This window comes from Bidens hawaiensis, unplaced genomic scaffold, assembly GCF_021521415.1.
Source record: "Bidens hawaiensis isolate Kalapana, Puna unplaced genomic scaffold, B.hawaiensis_p1.1 tig00008535_1, whole genome shotgun sequence".
In the NCBI taxonomy this organism is placed as follows: domain Eukaryota; kingdom Viridiplantae; phylum Streptophyta; class Magnoliopsida; order Asterales; family Asteraceae; genus Bidens; species Bidens hawaiensis.
The window spans coordinates 245,597-263,911 of NW_027491610.1; the positions used below are offsets into that span (position 1 = coordinate 245,597).

At 34.9% G+C, this 18,315-nt stretch overlaps 1 protein-coding gene and 1 pseudogene across 2 annotated transcripts; one reads left to right on the plus strand and one right to left on the minus strand.

The window, feature by feature from the left end:
* The first annotated feature begins 9,856 nt into the window (after positions 1-9,856).
* On the plus strand, positions 9,857-13,177 carry LOC143529337 (gamma-tubulin complex component 3 pseudogene; annotated as a pseudogene). The gene is made up of 2 exons (XR_013134638.1): positions 9,857-12,288; positions 12,768-13,177. The product of XR_013134638.1 is annotated as a gamma-tubulin complex component 3 pseudogene (transcript).
* A 1,082-nt stretch (positions 13,178-14,259) lies between these two features.
* On the minus strand, positions 14,260-17,496 carry LOC143529315 (DNA-3-methyladenine glycosylase-like). The gene is made up of 6 exons (XM_077025139.1): positions 17,107-17,496; positions 16,298-16,369; positions 15,634-15,757; positions 15,428-15,498; positions 14,656-14,713; positions 14,260-14,585 (listed from the first exon to the last, which is right to left on the minus strand). The coding sequence occupies exons 1-6, from the start codon at positions 17,473-17,475 to the stop codon at positions 14,422-14,424; spliced, it is 858 nt and encodes a 285-aa protein (XP_076881254.1). The 5' UTR covers positions 17,476-17,496; the 3' UTR covers positions 14,260-14,421.
* Positions 17,497-18,315: the final 819 nt, after the last annotated feature.

The window sequence follows — 18,315 nt, forward strand, 5'->3', positions numbered from 1 at the left end:
GAAAGTCCATGATGCATACAATCCATTTATATTGAAACACATTTAAGCTATGTGTATGTATACTATATTTGATTATATAATTATTAACATGACCAAGTTATGCTGTTGTATAGCTGATTGAATGGTCAACTGTTGGAAACTATATGATCAAGTTATGCTTTTATCTCATTTATTTTGAAACATGCCTGTTGATTGTATTTATCAACGAAAGTTGACGTTTTTTAAGCATGTATCTCGGAAAATCGTTAGGATGTGATGACCAAAGATTTTTCTATACTTCAAATTTCTAGACTGAATCGTTTACACCTTTGTATTACGAAACAAGCTAGAAACATAATTGTTGATATCAACTAATCACATTAAGCCCTATCAAAATTCGATATCAACTAGTCACGTTAAACCCTGTCAAGAGTTAATGCACGTGAAAATGACATGAATTGTTACAACATACAAACATGAAGAATGATTTATGTTATTTACTTGGACTATCTATAATGGTGAGAGTTCGTCCTCCCTTGCTCGGTGCCACCTTCGATTGCCCTTTCGTCCTCCCCCTCTCCTACAACATGCGCTGAAGCCTCGAGACACCTCACCCTCTCACAAATCAGACTCTCTCATTTGCGTGTACACCTCGTTTGCTATATGCAAAGTGTTGTCTCTTTCTTCCAGATAATCATGTCTAAACGTGCGACTGACAGACAGTCACGTTGGAGACGGACAAAAGTTCTATCTTATAGATAAAAAATGAAATTTACTATACGATTTCCAAAGTAATCAACAAAATATATTCTATCTTCTTCAACATGTTGATTGAAATTCAATGACTGAATTAATTAAACCTGGATTAAAATAAATATTTGAGTATTTTCATAATTATTTTAGACAGTAGAATACTTGTGATTCAATATATATTCATTTTTTATTTATTATTATTTAGAAAGGCATCTGATTATACCGTGTATACAATGGGACCCGGCATTTACCGACCATTGAGTAACCTTTTCTGTCTGCAGGACCACTAGCACAAATGTACAATTATGGTGGTACCGTTATTATAGCTTGATGTACAACTTGATTTTGCTACATTACCATGAGCATTACAATCTCACCCTGGTAAAAAAAATTCACATATTTAACCAAATTAATCAATCGGTTCGGTCTATTTGGTTAATTTTTTAGTTTTTGATTCGGTTAATAAACAGCACCAAATTTGGGTTAAGAGTTTTACTTAGAAATACGTTAAATGAATACATAAATACATGAAATCTATGTATAATACATGACATGGTGATATAAAACATGTAATACACAAAATAGATGTAGAAAATCTAGAAACATATGAATGGTTTGGTTTGGTTTTGTTCGGTTCGATTAATTTGATTAACCAATGGTACAAAAATAACTTATACCAGATTATCAGTTAATTCAGTACGTTATCGGTTAATTTCGGGTTCGTCGTTTTTCATGTTATGGAAAATAATAATATAAATATTTTGTGGTCGTTGGAGATTAAATTGTAGATGTAAACTTTAAAGATTAAAAAAAGAAAAACTTTAATCCCAATTTGTAGAGAAAATGTGTTTGGAAATAAAATATCTATGAAAGACATGTCACAATCCCAAATTGTTGATGAAAGAAAATGTTACCAAAGGCGTCAAAAGTTTGAATCTTACAAACACGATGCAATTAATTTTATAGACTTTGAATAAAAAAGTTCAAATCATTATGTAGAGTGTAGACCATTTCCTTAAAATAGTTTTAAGGCCTGTCATGTTTTAAAACGAAGTGATACATATAAAGGAACATAATCTTGTTTCACAAGAAATTAAATGTTAGATAATATCACTAGACACTAGTGACTAGTCATAAATATAAGAAAAGAGTTATAGCAAGGACCTAGAGGCTAAAGTACAACACACAACCATAATATTTACCGACAAATATAGTGTTAGCTGCGTTATGTTGACTTAAAAACATGCTTTTTGACATATAAATATGATCATTTTAATTTTAGATCAATTTTGGTTTCTTTGATTAAAATTTGTGCTCATTTTGATATTGGAGTATTTGTACCTTGTTAAAATGATTATATGAAGATGTACAATATTTGTATTATGATAGACAGATATGTCTCCTAAACGAAGATACTAATTTCTTTTCTGGATAAAAACCGAAAACCAAACCGAATTTAAATTTGTTTTTTGGTTCGGTTTTGAACACACTGGATTCAAACCGAGACACCGAAACGACAGCAACTCTAGTTAGGATTATCAAAATTAGTTTCCTCGAATGTAATGTCACGTTGAATGATATTTGAAGACTTCAAAAAATTACAATAACAATAATAATGATAATATGTACGTAGTATAACAAATTTCGAATGTTTCGTATCAAACAAAGAAAAATTACCCAAGCAGTACCACAATAGTTAGGTGCCAAAAACAGGAACCGATACCGGTACTGTATCGGCAATGAACGTATTTCAGTACAATACTCGGTAAGTTTAAATAATATCCCAAAAAAGTAATCAAATATTTTTCTTATTAGTAAATTAAATACAAAATTTTAAATTAAAACAGAACTTCAATGTCTTCTAAAACTAAATAATGTAAACTAAAAAATAATTTAAAACCTTAGGATTTGATCAAATAGGATACAAGGGTAATGTTTTATTTTCAATAAAACACATGAAAATAAGGAAATCAATTTCATAATACTATTGGAACAATTTCAATTTTATACTCTGTGTTTTTCTTCTGAATCGTATCATTTTTCTGAAATGTGATTTGGGTGATTGAATTGATGTTTGCTTGTTTTCGATGGTGGTCTCAAGTGACAGTGGTAATCGTCACTAAACTAAAGGAATTACAAAATCCATTAAGGGGATAATTATTCAAGTAAGATTCTTGAAGCTTAGACTCGAGCTCATTTAAGCTTAACTTGATAACGGTATAATTCAGTTATATTGGTTTTGAATAGACACGTAGCCAAAAATATACCATTTTTTTTGGTTTGGTAGATACAAGCATCTTGTTTGAGTTGAAAACTAAGCTTTGAAATCAAGCTTCCTGTTTAGGTTGATAAATATACTTTGAACTCATCTTTAATTTATTCATTAAAACCAAAAAGTCAAGTGCTCAACCCAATAATGTGAATTAATCATGATCATATTATGTAAAAATAGTGTGGTACAGCTATGTAAAATGTAACCCCTTATACAACTTTCAAAAATAAAAAGGTATGAAATAATCGTAACATATATGACCCGAAACCGATTACCTGAATTTAATTTGGGTCGGTAAACAAGTAGAATTTATGTAACATAATACCGGAATAATTCGATAAAAAACCTGAAACCTAATTAAAAATCCCAAACAAAACCCCTAGGTACAAACATGTAACATGTAAGTCCTTGTACAACTTCCAAATTAAGTGCAATCAAATTTTAATCAATATCAATTAAGTATTTTACAATCGTAGAGTCATACATACTAACTCTTGTATAATTGGTTAAATTAAGTGCAGCAATCAAATATTAATCATTAGCATTTGATTGTAAATGATAATGGGATCAACTATTTGGATCCTCGCATGGGTCATTTGCTTTCGATGGCGTGTTAGCATTAGTTATATTTTTTTCTACACTAATCAATTTCATAGTTACCTTAACAAAATATTAAAGCTAACCCGATATATAATATTCACAAATGCTAACAGTCTATGTGACCAAAGTTGATACCCGTTTTAACGAAAATTTCCTATACTAGCCGATGCATAGGCAACTTTCCAACCCGTCATCATTTAAACCCGAACCAAAATTATCAAATTTGAAACAACTCGTTATGACACGTTACCTTGCATGACCTAACCCACATGTTTTGTCACACACAAAGGTTCGTGGCATCTTGGCATCATTTGGAGACTTTACTTGAAAGGTCGACAAGATAAGCGTTCGTGACCCGCCGAGTCCGGCCCTCGATATGCCTCGACCCAAAAACCGATTTTTTTGGGGAACCTCATATTAATTTCATATAGAGAGCTTGAGGTATCTCCACGAGACCACGACTCCACTCACGAATCTGAATTTGGGCCACGAAAAGTATACTCAATTTTTCTGAAAGGTTATCCGGTCCATTTAAGCAATAACTTTGGGTCAAATACACCGGGTAAATAACCCAATAGATCAGTGCTCAACGAGTCAACACCTCAACTTATTTAAGTTATTTTCATTTCTTACAAGTAAATGGATTTTAGGTATTTAGATCATGGTCATAAAGCTCCACATCCAGGGATTATGTGTCACGTGGCGCCCAGTCAGAGTTATGGATTTGTACAAAAACAGGCTGTAGTCATAACTCTCCACATCCAGGGGTTATGCGCAACGTGGCGCCCAGTCATTATAATTTTATTTGTTTTTTTAAATAATAATTCATTTAAATAAATTAACATAAAATTAAAAATTACATTAAACTTCCAAATAAAAAATACATTAAACTAAATTAAAAAAATACATCAAATTAAAATAAAAAAACATAAATAATACTAATAAAACTAAAACTCATTTATATTTTTCTAAAATTTTCACTCGTCGATTGGCTTTTAGAGATTGGACTATCGGGTCGTTTTCGGATAGCTCGTTTGATAAAATCTCGATGTCTTTATCCATCTCATTCCTTCGAAGTAGGTCGACGGCGTCCAAATTTACTTGAAGTCGTTGGGTTCCAAGTTGGTGTAAATCTTGGAGTCGAGAGTTCATTAATTGGAATTGGCTTTCCAATTCGGGATTCGAACCCGTTGCCGACGACGAACCGGCCCCTTTCCCCTTTCCTTTGCCTTTGGTTCTTCTACCCCCCGGCCGAGGCATGCCGGTAGTATTCACGGGGTCATTATCGCTTAAGTTGAAGTTTCGAACGTCGGAACGGAGCGTGTCTGGATCAACCGAAGATGATGTTTGTCACACCCCGACCAAATGCGGCGGAACATGCCGGGGTGCAACGATTTCTCATAAGCGCATGACACTATTTAAAGCGACAATATTTAACAAACTCATTTCATTTCACAACATCGAAAATGTCACATAACCAAATATTCATAACTCAAATACAACAAAATATAGCAAATCAAATATTGTTCATTTTTGCTAATATCCTAACGGTATTGGTGACGTTTTCTTCACCGAACTCCATAATCAACCTAGATGCAAACCTGTAACATTTCATAAAATAAAGTTTATCAACACAAAGGTTGGTGAGCAATTCATAAGTTTGAACAATAGACATATAGTATAAAAAACTACAAAACTAGTATACAAAACCATAAATAATAGCTATAAACTTTGATAAATAGTTATCGCTAACAAGTTAGCGACACCCAACTATTAGGGGTTGCCAAATAGTTTAGGATTTTATAGTTATCGTTAATTGCATTACGTTAACGACACCTTGCCATGAGGGGTTGCCAAATGGTCTAGGATTTATAGTTCCACCATCCAAAAGCGATAAACACATAGTCAAATAAGCATAGAACACCAAATCGAGCAATTATTCAAGTAAGGTATACAACAACGTTTTTGGTTTAAGACCCAAGTATAAAACATTTAGTTTAGATAAGTTGAAATGTCACCCCCAAAATAAAAGATAGAAAACGGGGTATGAAGTTACTCACGTTCAAGTAATAAACTTGAAAGATTGATTATTTGGAGATTTGCCGGAACGACGAGTTTAACGCATGAAGCCTAAATAAAAGAAAGTCTTGGATTTAGAAAGGTTGTCTTGAAGATCTTTAAATAAAATAATTGTTGCAAAAACTAATCAATTAAAGTTCAAGGTTTAAAATGTAACTATTTAAGAATTTATAATAATAACCCTTTTAAAAAATGTAAGTTTGCTCAAAACCGGGTTAAAGTATCTAACCTTAATATTTACCAATGTTAAGTAATAAGGTGGGGAAAATGCTAAAATGCAAGTTCCATTAGGCTAAAGATACTAAAACGGGTTTTTAACGAGTGTTCGGGTTGTCGGTTCGGGTCTTGACAAATGGTCAAACCCAAAGTCAACTTTCCAAAATATTAATTGTTATGAGATAACTCATTAAAACATACTAACACTTAACCAAGTATGTAGATCTATTGTTTAGAACTAACAACGCACGTTAAGCGAGTGTTCGGTTTTGTCGGTCCAAACTATGTTATGAGATCAAGTTGGATCCAACTATTCCAAGTACTTAAGAAAATAATTAAAATCAGTTTGTAACCTATTTTTTAAAGAAATATACAAGTCTTGATAGCTAAAAACACACTTGTGTGTCTTAAGCGAGTAAAAGTCGGTATAGTTCGGTTTGGTTCGGTCTCCATCTCACAAATAGTTCATAGATGGTTTCTACATGCCCAAATATCATAGAACTTGTATATTGATTTATAAATGAAGAAAACTTAAATTTTACAACAAAAAAAGTTAACTACAAGTCTTTTAAGCAATAGTTTCGGTTTAGTTCGGTTTCCATCTCCCAACGAGTTCATAGATGGATTCCATATGCTTAATATCAAAGAACTTGTAAAAATGATTTTTGAAACTCAAATCTAGCAATAAACATGTTTAAACAGCTATTTTAACAAAACTAGTAAACAAAAGTTCGGTTTCCGATTTGGACTAGTTTCGGTTAAACCGAGGCTAGTCTTATACAAACCCACACCATGGAACTTGTAAATAAGATGAACAAACTAAAGGGTTAGAAGTTAGTCATAAGTGATATGTATAATAAGTTATGTGTGTGTAAATATATATCAAGAACACGAAGTCCTCCATGAAGTCTTGCCTTATGACATTCGAAACTTAACCAACCAAAGTCGGTGAAGTAACAAATAAAGGAAACAAGGGATGTGTATTATATATATGTTGTACCACCATATTCAAGAGTTAGTAATGTTTGAAGAACAAGTTAGAACGAAAGACTATAGTTAGTTTGACTTGAGAAGTCAAAACTTCAAGAATACATAAGAAATAACAACCTTGAATCTATGGAGTTTTGAGAGAGTTTTTGGAGATGTAGCAAGAGTAAAATGAAGAAGATGGGTGTGTATATATAGGGAAGGAGTGAAGGGTTGGGTATAAAGATTCTTTTATGGTTTGCTTAAAAATGGGTATGTTTAAATGGTCAAACAATGCATAATATAAAAAAAACAATATTTTATATATTTTATATATTTTAAAAAAAAGATCCAATATTTTATATATTTGAAATGTTCGGGTTACAAACGGGTCGGGTTTACATAACAAAAGTGACTCGAAATTGACGAATGTCACAATGTTTTAGACTTTTTTTTACACAAACCACCTTCGCCTTCGGCTTCGGCATACAACACCAAGCCCCATTTTGGGTGAAACCTCAAGAGGTCTTTCCAAATGCCAAAGTAGTTGAAGGTCCCGCCGACCTTATGTTGAAACTCAACCAACGCGTTATCCATGACTTCCGCGTCCGAGACACTGCTACTCCTAGTTCGATTCATCCGAGAGAAAACCGTATGGAAAGCCATGCATTTGGTGTTTATGTCGCCCCATTTCGACAGTAACGAATCTTTTTCTCGACGCGAGTCCCCGCCAAGGTTGTGAAACCTCTCTATAATTTTGTGCCAAAATACCCCCGTTTTTTGATAGTTCGCTAAAAAAATAAAAACATTACAAGTTTAATGTTTGTTATAAGAAATTTAAAAAATATATATATGCATTTTAAAAACCTACCGCATTTGGCATTTTCCGATATTTGGCACCAAGCATGAGCACATAGTACGCACTCGTCGATACTCCACGATATCACCGTCTTTTTAACCCGAGGTTCGCCGGCGGGCTTCTTTGCGTGTTTTTTCGAACGTCCGCGTTGGCTCGAACCGCCCTCGGGTTGTGTATCCGGCACGAACTCGACCTCGGGTTGGGAACCCGAACCCGCAAAAATGTTTGTCATTGGGTTTTGAAAACCGGGCACCGCATTTGGCATAGAGTTTTTTAGAAGTGCAAAGTACGCGGCCATTTGCGGGTCATACATTTGCGGGACGGGTACGGTTGGCGTCGGGGCGGTAGATTGGTTCGGTTGTGGATTTTGGTTGGCTTGACGGGCATATTGACCGAAACCGAGAATATTTTGGTTGTTGTTTGGAAACATGATGGTAGAAATATTAGTGTAAAAGATATAAATATTTGTGTAAATTGGTAGATTGGAAGGAATGTGTTAAAAATATGAGTTTGGTTTGTTTATATAGTATAAATATAATTAATTTTTTTTAAAACCCCCAACGGCTCCAAACCAACGGTAATTTTTTTTGATCTGCGTGCCATTCTCGCGTTTTAGATACAACGCGCAAAAAAAAATTTCAACATAACGCAGGGGGGCGGTGTACCCCCCGCGTTATAGCCCATAACGTCTGGCACAACGTGCCACTACGGACGGTCTTAGTACTTCACACTCACACTCTTAACGGCACAGTAAAATGAGAGTCGTATTATTTTGTATGTGACAGTAATAAAAAATAATAGGCAATATTGTTAATCAAGAATAATGCAACTCTTTTATACATACTATACATACTACCTTAGTGTCCTCGCGATGCTGCGAGATACACGCTCAAACACGACATCGAACGCATAAACGATGACCTCATTATAGTACACATGTAGTATGACTATAGTATGCATGTAATGCGGTGTCAGACATGTAACCATTTGTCGGTGAACGGGTAACTCGGTCTGAAACATGGCCCAAGCCCACCAGACCCGTTGCGCCCCTAATTGCATGTCACGTAACATGTTATTTTTAAAATTTAAAAAATATAGCAATACTATACTCAAATTAAAGAAAATAAAATGCTCGTTTTTAGGATGTAATTTTTTTTAAAAAAAATATTAACATGTAAAAAAGTTATTGTCGTTAAAACTTCGTGGGGTTGTTGGTTTAGAATAAGGGGGTTAATATGTAATTATTTAATAAGTTAATAAAACTTACCCTTAAGTTTAAGGACCATAACTTTAAGTATATTTCAAACTAAATTGTTAAAACTTCATGATCATAGTAAGCAAACTAGATTTTCAAAATTGATTGCATTAGTGATTATACTTTAAGCAAGAGTGATTGTACCTCTTAAAATTTAAGAGATCATTCACTCATGCATTATATGTAGTATAGATAATGTAAATAAAAAGTCAGGCTATAGTTTGTTATTAAAGCTAAAACACGGTTAAGCATTGCTTACCATTAATATACAATGACCAAAAATAAAATTGTTATTTGATTACGTACAGTGGCGTAGCCAGAAAAAATTTCTTACGTGTTTGGAATTAATTTTGATGGACAAACAACCGGTTGTCTATCACTTAAGTTAGGTTTTCTATGGGTTCGATGCCAAAATTTATATGGATACGATGTTAAAATACATGAATATATAACAATAAAAAGAAATTTGTAAGGGTCCGACCGATCCCGTTCTTCAAAAGCTGCCTACGCCCCTGATTACGTAACCATTTATATATATCACAATTATATTAATATGAAATTATGAAAATAACTATTTCTTTTTTCAATTTTCAATAATTTCCACCAATCACAGAGAACATGTACACTCATCCCTAACGAAATACACCAGATTAAAATTTCCTGTATCACTTTCGAATCTCCTACGCCACGTTTTAACTTCAAATACAAAAAAAAATTCAAAACTTTCGATTCACGGGAGTCTCTATCGCACCAAATCCAATCTGCTACACCAAAACAATCGAATTTTGAATCACCATACCAGGTTAAGTTTTCACCATCCCGAAAGACATTTGTCGCACTCTGACTGATCAACAATAATCAATCTAAACGGAAATAAACATCAACTCCGAAACAAAAAGGTAGCATTCCGCCAATACTCAAACCACAAGGACTAAAACCAAAACTAATTCCGCGCCCACATTTAATAAAAAATGATAACCCCTTCATTTCTCACAAACACCCCCTCCCTCTTCTTTCTCTCCACCGCCGTGCCGGAGACCTCATCCGCGAATTACTCCACCGTCTCACCACCAATCCTTCACCCACTCAAAACCCACTTCCAATCTCAAACCCTAACCCTACCAATGTCAATTACGCCACTCGCATTCTCTCCAGCCGCATGACGCCGTCAATCGCCGCCGACGAAGCCGCCATGGCCTATTCAATCAAGACGCATCTAGTTAAACAGAGTAAATTGGCTGATGCCGTAACATTTGCAGATCTATATTCTAAATTCGCTTCTAAAACTGGTCCTGGTAGTCTTCACAACAAGTGGGCCGTGCTTTACCTGCTTAAAACAGTTTCCGAGGACCGTAAAGGCGTCTCGACTCGCTCCGGTGGGCTCCCGAGGCTTTTCGACCCCGAAAGTAGTGGTAATTTAGCTAGGGTTTCAAAATTAGGCACAGTTTAGATAATGATAATGTAAATGGGTTGGTTGGGAATGAGGTTCGGAGTGATTCGGGGAAGTTAACGAATGGTGGGGTGTTGTTGGTTTCGAAGGATCCGGAGAATTTGAGGGATATGGCGTACCGGGAGTTTGCGGTGTTGGTGAAGGAGGAGAATAATGTTTCCGAGGAGGTTTTGGTGAGGGACATGTTGTATTGTTGTCAAGGGATTGAAGGGAAGTATGTGGTGTTTGATGAGAGTATTGACGGGTACGCGTTACCTGAGACGATTCGGGTGCCACGTCCTGTGCGGATTATGATTCGGAAGTTGTGTGAGCTTGGGTGGTTGTTTAAGAAGGTGAAGGGTATATTGCAGAGACGATGGATAAGTTTCATGATGAGAATGTTGGGACGGTGGCGCAGGCGTTTTGTGCAGCGTTGCAGGATGAGCTTTCGGAGTATTATAAGTTGTTGGCGGTGCTTCAGTCGCAGTCGATGAACCCGATTCCTCTGGTTTCGGATAACGCGAGTTCGGGGAATTATCTTTCATTGAGGAGGCTTTCGGTTTGGTTTGCGGAACCAATGGTTAAGATGCGGTTAATGGCGGTTCTTGTGGATAGTTGTAAGGATTTGAAGGGTGGTGCGATGGCGGGAGCTATTCATATGCATGCTCAACATGGTGACCCTCTTTTGCATGAGTTTATGAAACGGTTGCTTCGTAGAGTGTGTTCGCCTTTTTTTGAAATGGTTAGAAGTTGGGTTTTGGAAGGCGAGCTTGAAGATATATTTTCCGAGTTTTTTGTTTTGGGTCAATCCGTAAAAGCCGAATCTTTATGGAGAGAAGGTTATAGGCTTCATTCTGCAATGCTTCCTTCGTTTATTTCACAGTCTCTTGCTAAACGTATACTAAGAACCGGGAAATCGATTAACTTTCTTAGAGTTTGTTGTGAGGATAGAAGTTGGGCGGATGCAGCCACACAAGCTGCAGCCGCCACAGGGACCACCACTAGACGAGGCGGACTTGGGTATGGTGAAACCGATGCGCTGGAATCTTTAGTCACCGAAGCAGCAAAAAGAATCGATAAACATCTATTGGATGTTGTTTACAATCAATATAGGTTTAAAGAGCATTGTCTTGCTATCAAAAGATACCTTTTGTTAGGGCAAGGTGATTTTGTTCAATATCTAATGGATATTGTCGGGCCCGAGCTTTCAGAGCCCGCTAACACAATCAGCTCGTTTAAACTGGCTGGGTTATTAGAGAGTGCAATTAGGTCGTCTAACGCACAGTATGATGATCCTGACATTTTGGAGAGATTAAGGGTTAAGATGATGCCACATAATAAGGGAGATAGAGGGTGGGATGTGTTTTATTTGGATTATGATGTGAGAATCCCGTTAAATACCGTGTTACAGAATCTGTAATGAAAAAGTATTTAAAAATCTTTAACTTTTTGTGGAAGCTTAGAAGGGTAGAGCATGCACTTATAGGCGCTTGGAAGAAAATGAAGCCAAACTTGATTACTTCACGTTTCTTCACTAAACTACCAAAAGCGGTTAAGTTTCGGTTAATTTTGACTTCAAGAAGATGCCAAGTTCTTTGGAATGAAATGAATCATTTTCTTACAAATTTGCAATACTATATTATGTTTGAAGTGTTGGAGGTTTCATGGGCGAATTTCTCAGATGAAATGGAAGCTTCAAAAGATCTTGATGATCTTCTTGCAGCTCATGATAAGTATCTTCACTCGATTGTTGAAAAATCACTTCTTGGAGAACGGTCTCAAGCTCTTTATAAAAGTTTGTTCATGCTGTTTGACCTTATTTTACGGTTTCGTAGTCATGCTGACCGACTTTATGAAGGAATTTATGAGTTTCAAGCCAGGTAATAATATTTCTTTGCCTTGATGTGTTTTCTTAAAGATGATGCTTTTAATTCATTTACTAGGCTTGTAAACGAACTGATTGAACAAACGATCAAACACGAATAATTAAAGGAATTGTTTGTGTTTGTTTAGGTTCGTTAACAGTATAAAAGAATGGTTCACGAATGTAAACGAACGAACATAGATGAACCGACATAACTGAGCTAAAACTAGTTAAAAGTAATGTGAAGAACAATATGTTGCGCCTAAAAAGCTAAAAATGAATATATTCACGATTGTAAACGAGCAAACTTAACAAATGTAAAGCTAATGAACATAAATGAATTTAAATGAACGAACGAGACATGTATTCGTGTTCATTTTTCTGACTAAGCGAACAAAATTTTTATGTTCTTGTTCATTCGTTTATGTTCTTTAACGTGTATCGTCACTTTCCACCTATATTTTGACGTATATCGTCATTGACTAATATTTGCAGAACCATGGAAGATAAGATCGAGCTTCCGAGACATTCTAGAAGCAAAAGTGAAGATTCTGAATCATGGCTTAGTGAAGGAAGGAAAGCAATAACACAACGGGCTGATGAGTTTCTTAGAAATATGGGACAGGATATAGATGCGGTATCAAAGGAATATTCTTCTCTTTTTAACGAGTTCATATCTCAACTGCCTGTGCAACAACACATTGATTTAAAGTTCCTCATGTTCCGGCTCGATTTCTCTGAATTTTATGGCTCTGCGTTCTAATGATACTAAATCAGCTTCCACACGCATTCAGTTTAAACGTTTTGTTCATGAAGGAAACAAGTTCCCATGAATCTTGCAGTGCAGACGTGCAATGGATCTAAACTCCAGTTGATGTATATGTATATCTTTCTTGTTAGGTATCAACTTTCTTATCTTTCGTTTATACTTTAGAGGTGGCAAGATGGGTGGGTTTGACTTGACCCGTAAATGTTTTTATGTCTGTTCTTTAATTGTTTATAAAAATAATGGCAAATTCATATTATGAAAATAGGAATAAAAATCTTTGAATAAAAATAGATTTTGGGTAACTTTCAAACTCTTTCCCCTTTCAACTTTTTTTTCATTTTTTTTATTTTTCAGTTTGATCCATTTGAAGTGAAGCATAACACAAATCGACCTGTTTGTAAGTAAATTGCTGAAACTGGTTTAAACTTGAAAACGGTTTTTTTTTTTTTTTTTTTTTTTTTTTGTGGTTGAGACGTGGCTGGTTGAATTTATTTGTCAACGGTTTTTTCCAGTTTGTTATAAATAAATAATGTTGTACGTAAACCAGTTTTAGCAAAATAATACTAAAGACTCAACGTAATGCAAATTGACCCATTCATAAGCATCTTAATTAAAATTGCCACCTAATATATTATATCAAATCTGATAGCATCAAGCTTACTAAAATCTCGTGCTGACTGTATTTGACGTTATATTTTAGATTGGATTTAGTCAACGGGATAATGATCTGCACGCTCAAGCTCAATGCAGTTACAGGAGAAGGTGTGCTGCTGCTGCTGTTGTCTAACCATTTTGGTATTATTGGTTGGTGATGTGTACTATATTTTAATATTTGGCTTGATTAAGAGTGATGATGGGTGCTGTTTGTGAGAGCTTTGAGAGTTCTGTTTGGCCAATTTATTTGTTTACAGAAACTTTTTGTCAATAGTTTGGTATGTGTTTGCCAGTTGAAATGGAAGTTTTTTCGATTCTACCCCTGTTTTTCTATGTATTAGTAGTATTTACACGAGGACATTGGCAGTTTCAATATGTTTTTATGTTATTATTTGCAAGTAGTGTTTGGTAAAAGAATTTAAGAACATATATGTGTTTGAAAAGACAATCTTAGTTATAAGGTAGTTGAACATCTTGTCAGGTCAGCTCGGACGTATTATGAAAGCCATATAAACGCTTGGACGTAGTGTAGACATTATCAAAGGCATGAGACGCACTCAAAGATGAAAAAATTGAACATGCTGGATCATTGAAGATCATTGGTAAAAGTAGTCCTAGGTTACAAAATGACACATTTTTAATAAAGAACACAAATAGTAACATAAGTACACCAAAAAACATCATTAGACTTGAAGTCAAATACAAGGTGAGCATATCACTAAAAGATTAAGGTGGGCTTAGAGTGTTCTTAGGAGCACTAATCCAAGGGCTACCAGCAATTGCAAACCTCCACAATGCACCAACATGTTCAGGCAAAGCATAATCGATCCCTACACGTGGCCCTACTAGTATCTCCTTCACATCCGGACCGTCCAATAGTTCCAAACCACCTAAAACACCAAAAAAAGTTAATCTAACATTTATTCACAAAAGTGATAAAAATGAGTTGTTAATTGTTACCAGGAGTGAAGAGAGGTTGGTTAGACCAGTCTGTTGAAAGTCCTAGTGCTTGACCAACCTTAATAATGTCACAATATGAAATCGTTAGCATAATCAGTTGATGCGGAAAAATAGACGGGTCATTACTAGGGGCGCAAATGAACCGAGCCAAGCTGCTCGCTAACATCTCGAGCTCGAATCGATAGAAAAATCGAAATGGACCGAGCTTTTTCGAGCTTGAGCCAAACCCAAGCTTCATATAAACTTGTTTACTTATCGAACACGAGCTCGATCCTTGTATGGGAAGCTCCTTTGGGGTCGTTGAGCCTTGTATAATTTTAAGTTTTACATCTTTGGACTTTTATCTTTTATGTACTAATTTCACACCGCACAACTGAGCTAGAGCCAAGCCCGAGCTGGAGCCTTGTATGGGAAACTCGTTTAAGCTCGTCGAGCCTTGTGTATTTTTGAGTTTTACATCTTTTGGACTTTTATGCACTATTTCACACTGCACAGTCGAGCTCGAGCAGAGCTTTGGCTCGTTTAAAGGTACTACACGAGCTCGAGCTCAAGCCAAGCTCAGGCTCGTTTAATGTGTTTCTCAAAATATGCAAAAATATTTAAAAACGTATATAAATTAATTAATAAATAAAAAACGAGTCAAGCCCGAGCTAAGCCTAAGGTTAAAACAACTCACGGGCCGAGCTCGAGCATTTGAAAAAGAACTCGAAACGAGGGCTCGGCTCGTTTACACCCCTAGTCATTACAAAAACTATGCAGATTGCAGACTGACCTTTCCGGGCCCGGTAAGAAGAACAGGCTTTTCAGTATCCAAACCGCGACGCTGTTTAATAGTTTCCAACCCTGTTGATTCATACCATTTTGTTAAATGGTCAAATTTATTATTTTCAAATTCAAAATCTATCCAACTTCTGTTACATATTCACTAATATTTTTCTCTTTGTATGCAATTAAGGAAAATATATTATAGAAAATTACCAGCGACGGGTGCGCAAGAACGAATTAACACAGCCGACCCGATTCCTTCTTTATCGGCTACAACATTTAACATATTATGTAGACCATAGCAAAGATACACATAAGCATGTCCTCCTGGTCCAAACTATAGAATATTTCAAAAAAATTTTTTTTAATAAAATAGGAAAACTCACAATGGGCATAAAACAAATAATGATACTTGTTTAACTTCTTATCATATACAAGGTTTGGTAAACAGACATTGTAAACGCGTGCAATGCACAACAATATACATATAGGGAAAGATGTCAACCGTGACAGGTCAACGTTTTCGGGTGAAAATCTGGTCAACCCGAACACGACCCGCTTTCTAAACAGGTTAGATAATGACAATCCAAAACCTGTATCACTCACTATTCGAATAAAAAATATATGTTGACTTTCAAGGTCAAACCTAGTTATTTACATAATCATATCAAGCCCTATCTTTCAATGTTAATAACTTATTGTAAGATATATTTACCATAATATCAATATGCGCACTGTTCCATGAAGCAATTAAATCATACATAAAACAAAATCAAAATTTCAACTTCATATCATCATTATCAACCCATAGATATTAACTTTAATAGCCAAGTGAAAATAATAAGCAAAATTTATTTAATATGATCTTAAAACTTACAAGTGGAGCAGTTCTTGATGTAACACCGACACGAGCATGACAAGCAGAATCATTAGATCTATATGCTTCCACCTGCAATTTTCAATCCATACTGAATAATACAAAATGTCCATATTACCTTTTGATTTACTCAATATGTTCGGTTATTATTATTTTTTTCTCAAAAATATTCATCCAAACACGATCAGAACCGACTTTATTATGTAGGTGGACGCATGCGTTCATAGCTAACCATAAGCCACCACATGTTCCAAAATGAATTGATCAGATCCGCTCATATTTACGTCGTTCCTACGGTATAACATCGTCTTCCGATGGTATTACTATACTATGGATGTGTGGAGGTTTTAAGTGGTTTAGAACACCGTCGTATTGGGGCGAGCATGAAACCAAAACAAATAACGTAGTTTGGGTTTATGTTTTTTTGTAATAACCGAACTTACGGTTCGATTTTGGTTTTCCATGTAATTGAAAAACAAACTGAACCAAACTTAATTTACAGATTTCCATTTTTTTAATTTTTATTTTAAGCAATTCATAAGATTTTAATAACTATGTAACTCGAATATTTTAGCTCAAATGATTCATGCCCAACTTCATTATTCTGGGCAATTTTTTTTTCCGGCCCAAAAATTTCAAGCTCAAATGACAAACAGACAACCAAAAATCGAAAAACCGAAATGGAACGGTTTTAGCCCAAACCAAACCATGAACACCCCACTCGCATCACATTTTTGGAAGAAAAAAAAAGTCAAATGGGCATTTGGGGATTTTCCTATAATATGAACCCTAACTAATAATAATAATACCTCTGTAATCTGTAGAACAACATCATCTCTTCTGAGGTACTTGCCTAGCAATCTTGGTGCAAGATCAAGTGCATCAATTTGGTAAAAATCAGGTCCCAAGATTATAGCTTTCTCCGGTAAAAATATGGATTTTGAATAAAGATTGGATTTTTGGTTGATTTTTGATGTGGGTTTTGTTTTTGATTTCAGTTTCAAATTGGGTTTGGTGTTGCTGGCAGAGGGGTTTATGAGCTTTAGGGGTTTAATGACTCGATTGAATCGTTTTGTGATTTTCATTTTAGGGCTTTTGATTGACTGATTAATTTTGGCGGGTGTTTGATGATGAACAATGAACAAACATGGGGTGTTTGGATATATCATCAAAACCATACATGAATGAGTTTGACAATTTTTTTTTTATTTTTATTTTATTATTTTTGAAATAAGAGTTGACAATAATTATAGGTGTTGATAAAGATACACCAGTTATTTGGTATGATACTTATGTGATCGATAATATCGATAAGATTGATATTCAAATATTTCTTTTTAGAGCGTCTTGATTTGACCTCATAAACAGGACAACTTGTATAAATCTTATTACTTTTTATATTTATATACATACTTATATAATAATCTTTTTTATATATTGTGGCTAATTAGCCCATATAAATGTATGATATGTGGAGAATTGCCTACAACCTATATAACATGTTAATGGTGGTGTGCAATTAAATGTCAATTCTGTATATTGTATCATGTTTCTTTTTATTATGAGAAAAATAAACTCTATTCAATTAAAATTTCGGTTTTGAGGCAAATTGGATATTTATAATTTAAGCTATAACTTAGTTGCCCGTTTTGATGCGAACCGAATTTTAATAATTGAATATCTTATTTATCGAAAATAGTAGATGATAATTTACCCAATACAACAATGACAATCTCACTTACATAATTATCATGGAACACACGAGATTTCCACGAGATTCCACTCACAAAGATGACTACGAGTAAAAAGTGAAAGATACAAATATCACTTTATTAACCAAGTCACAAACTAAAATCTATTTGGCTGCATAGTTGAGGATTATAAACAAATGAATAGGTTGAGTGTGTCCAGGTTCAGGCTCTTCTAAAGCCAACCTCACCTGCACAATTAAACATATTTATCGATGAATGATGAATATCAGTTTAAACAGATCACCGGAATGTGCAAAAAAAGGCACT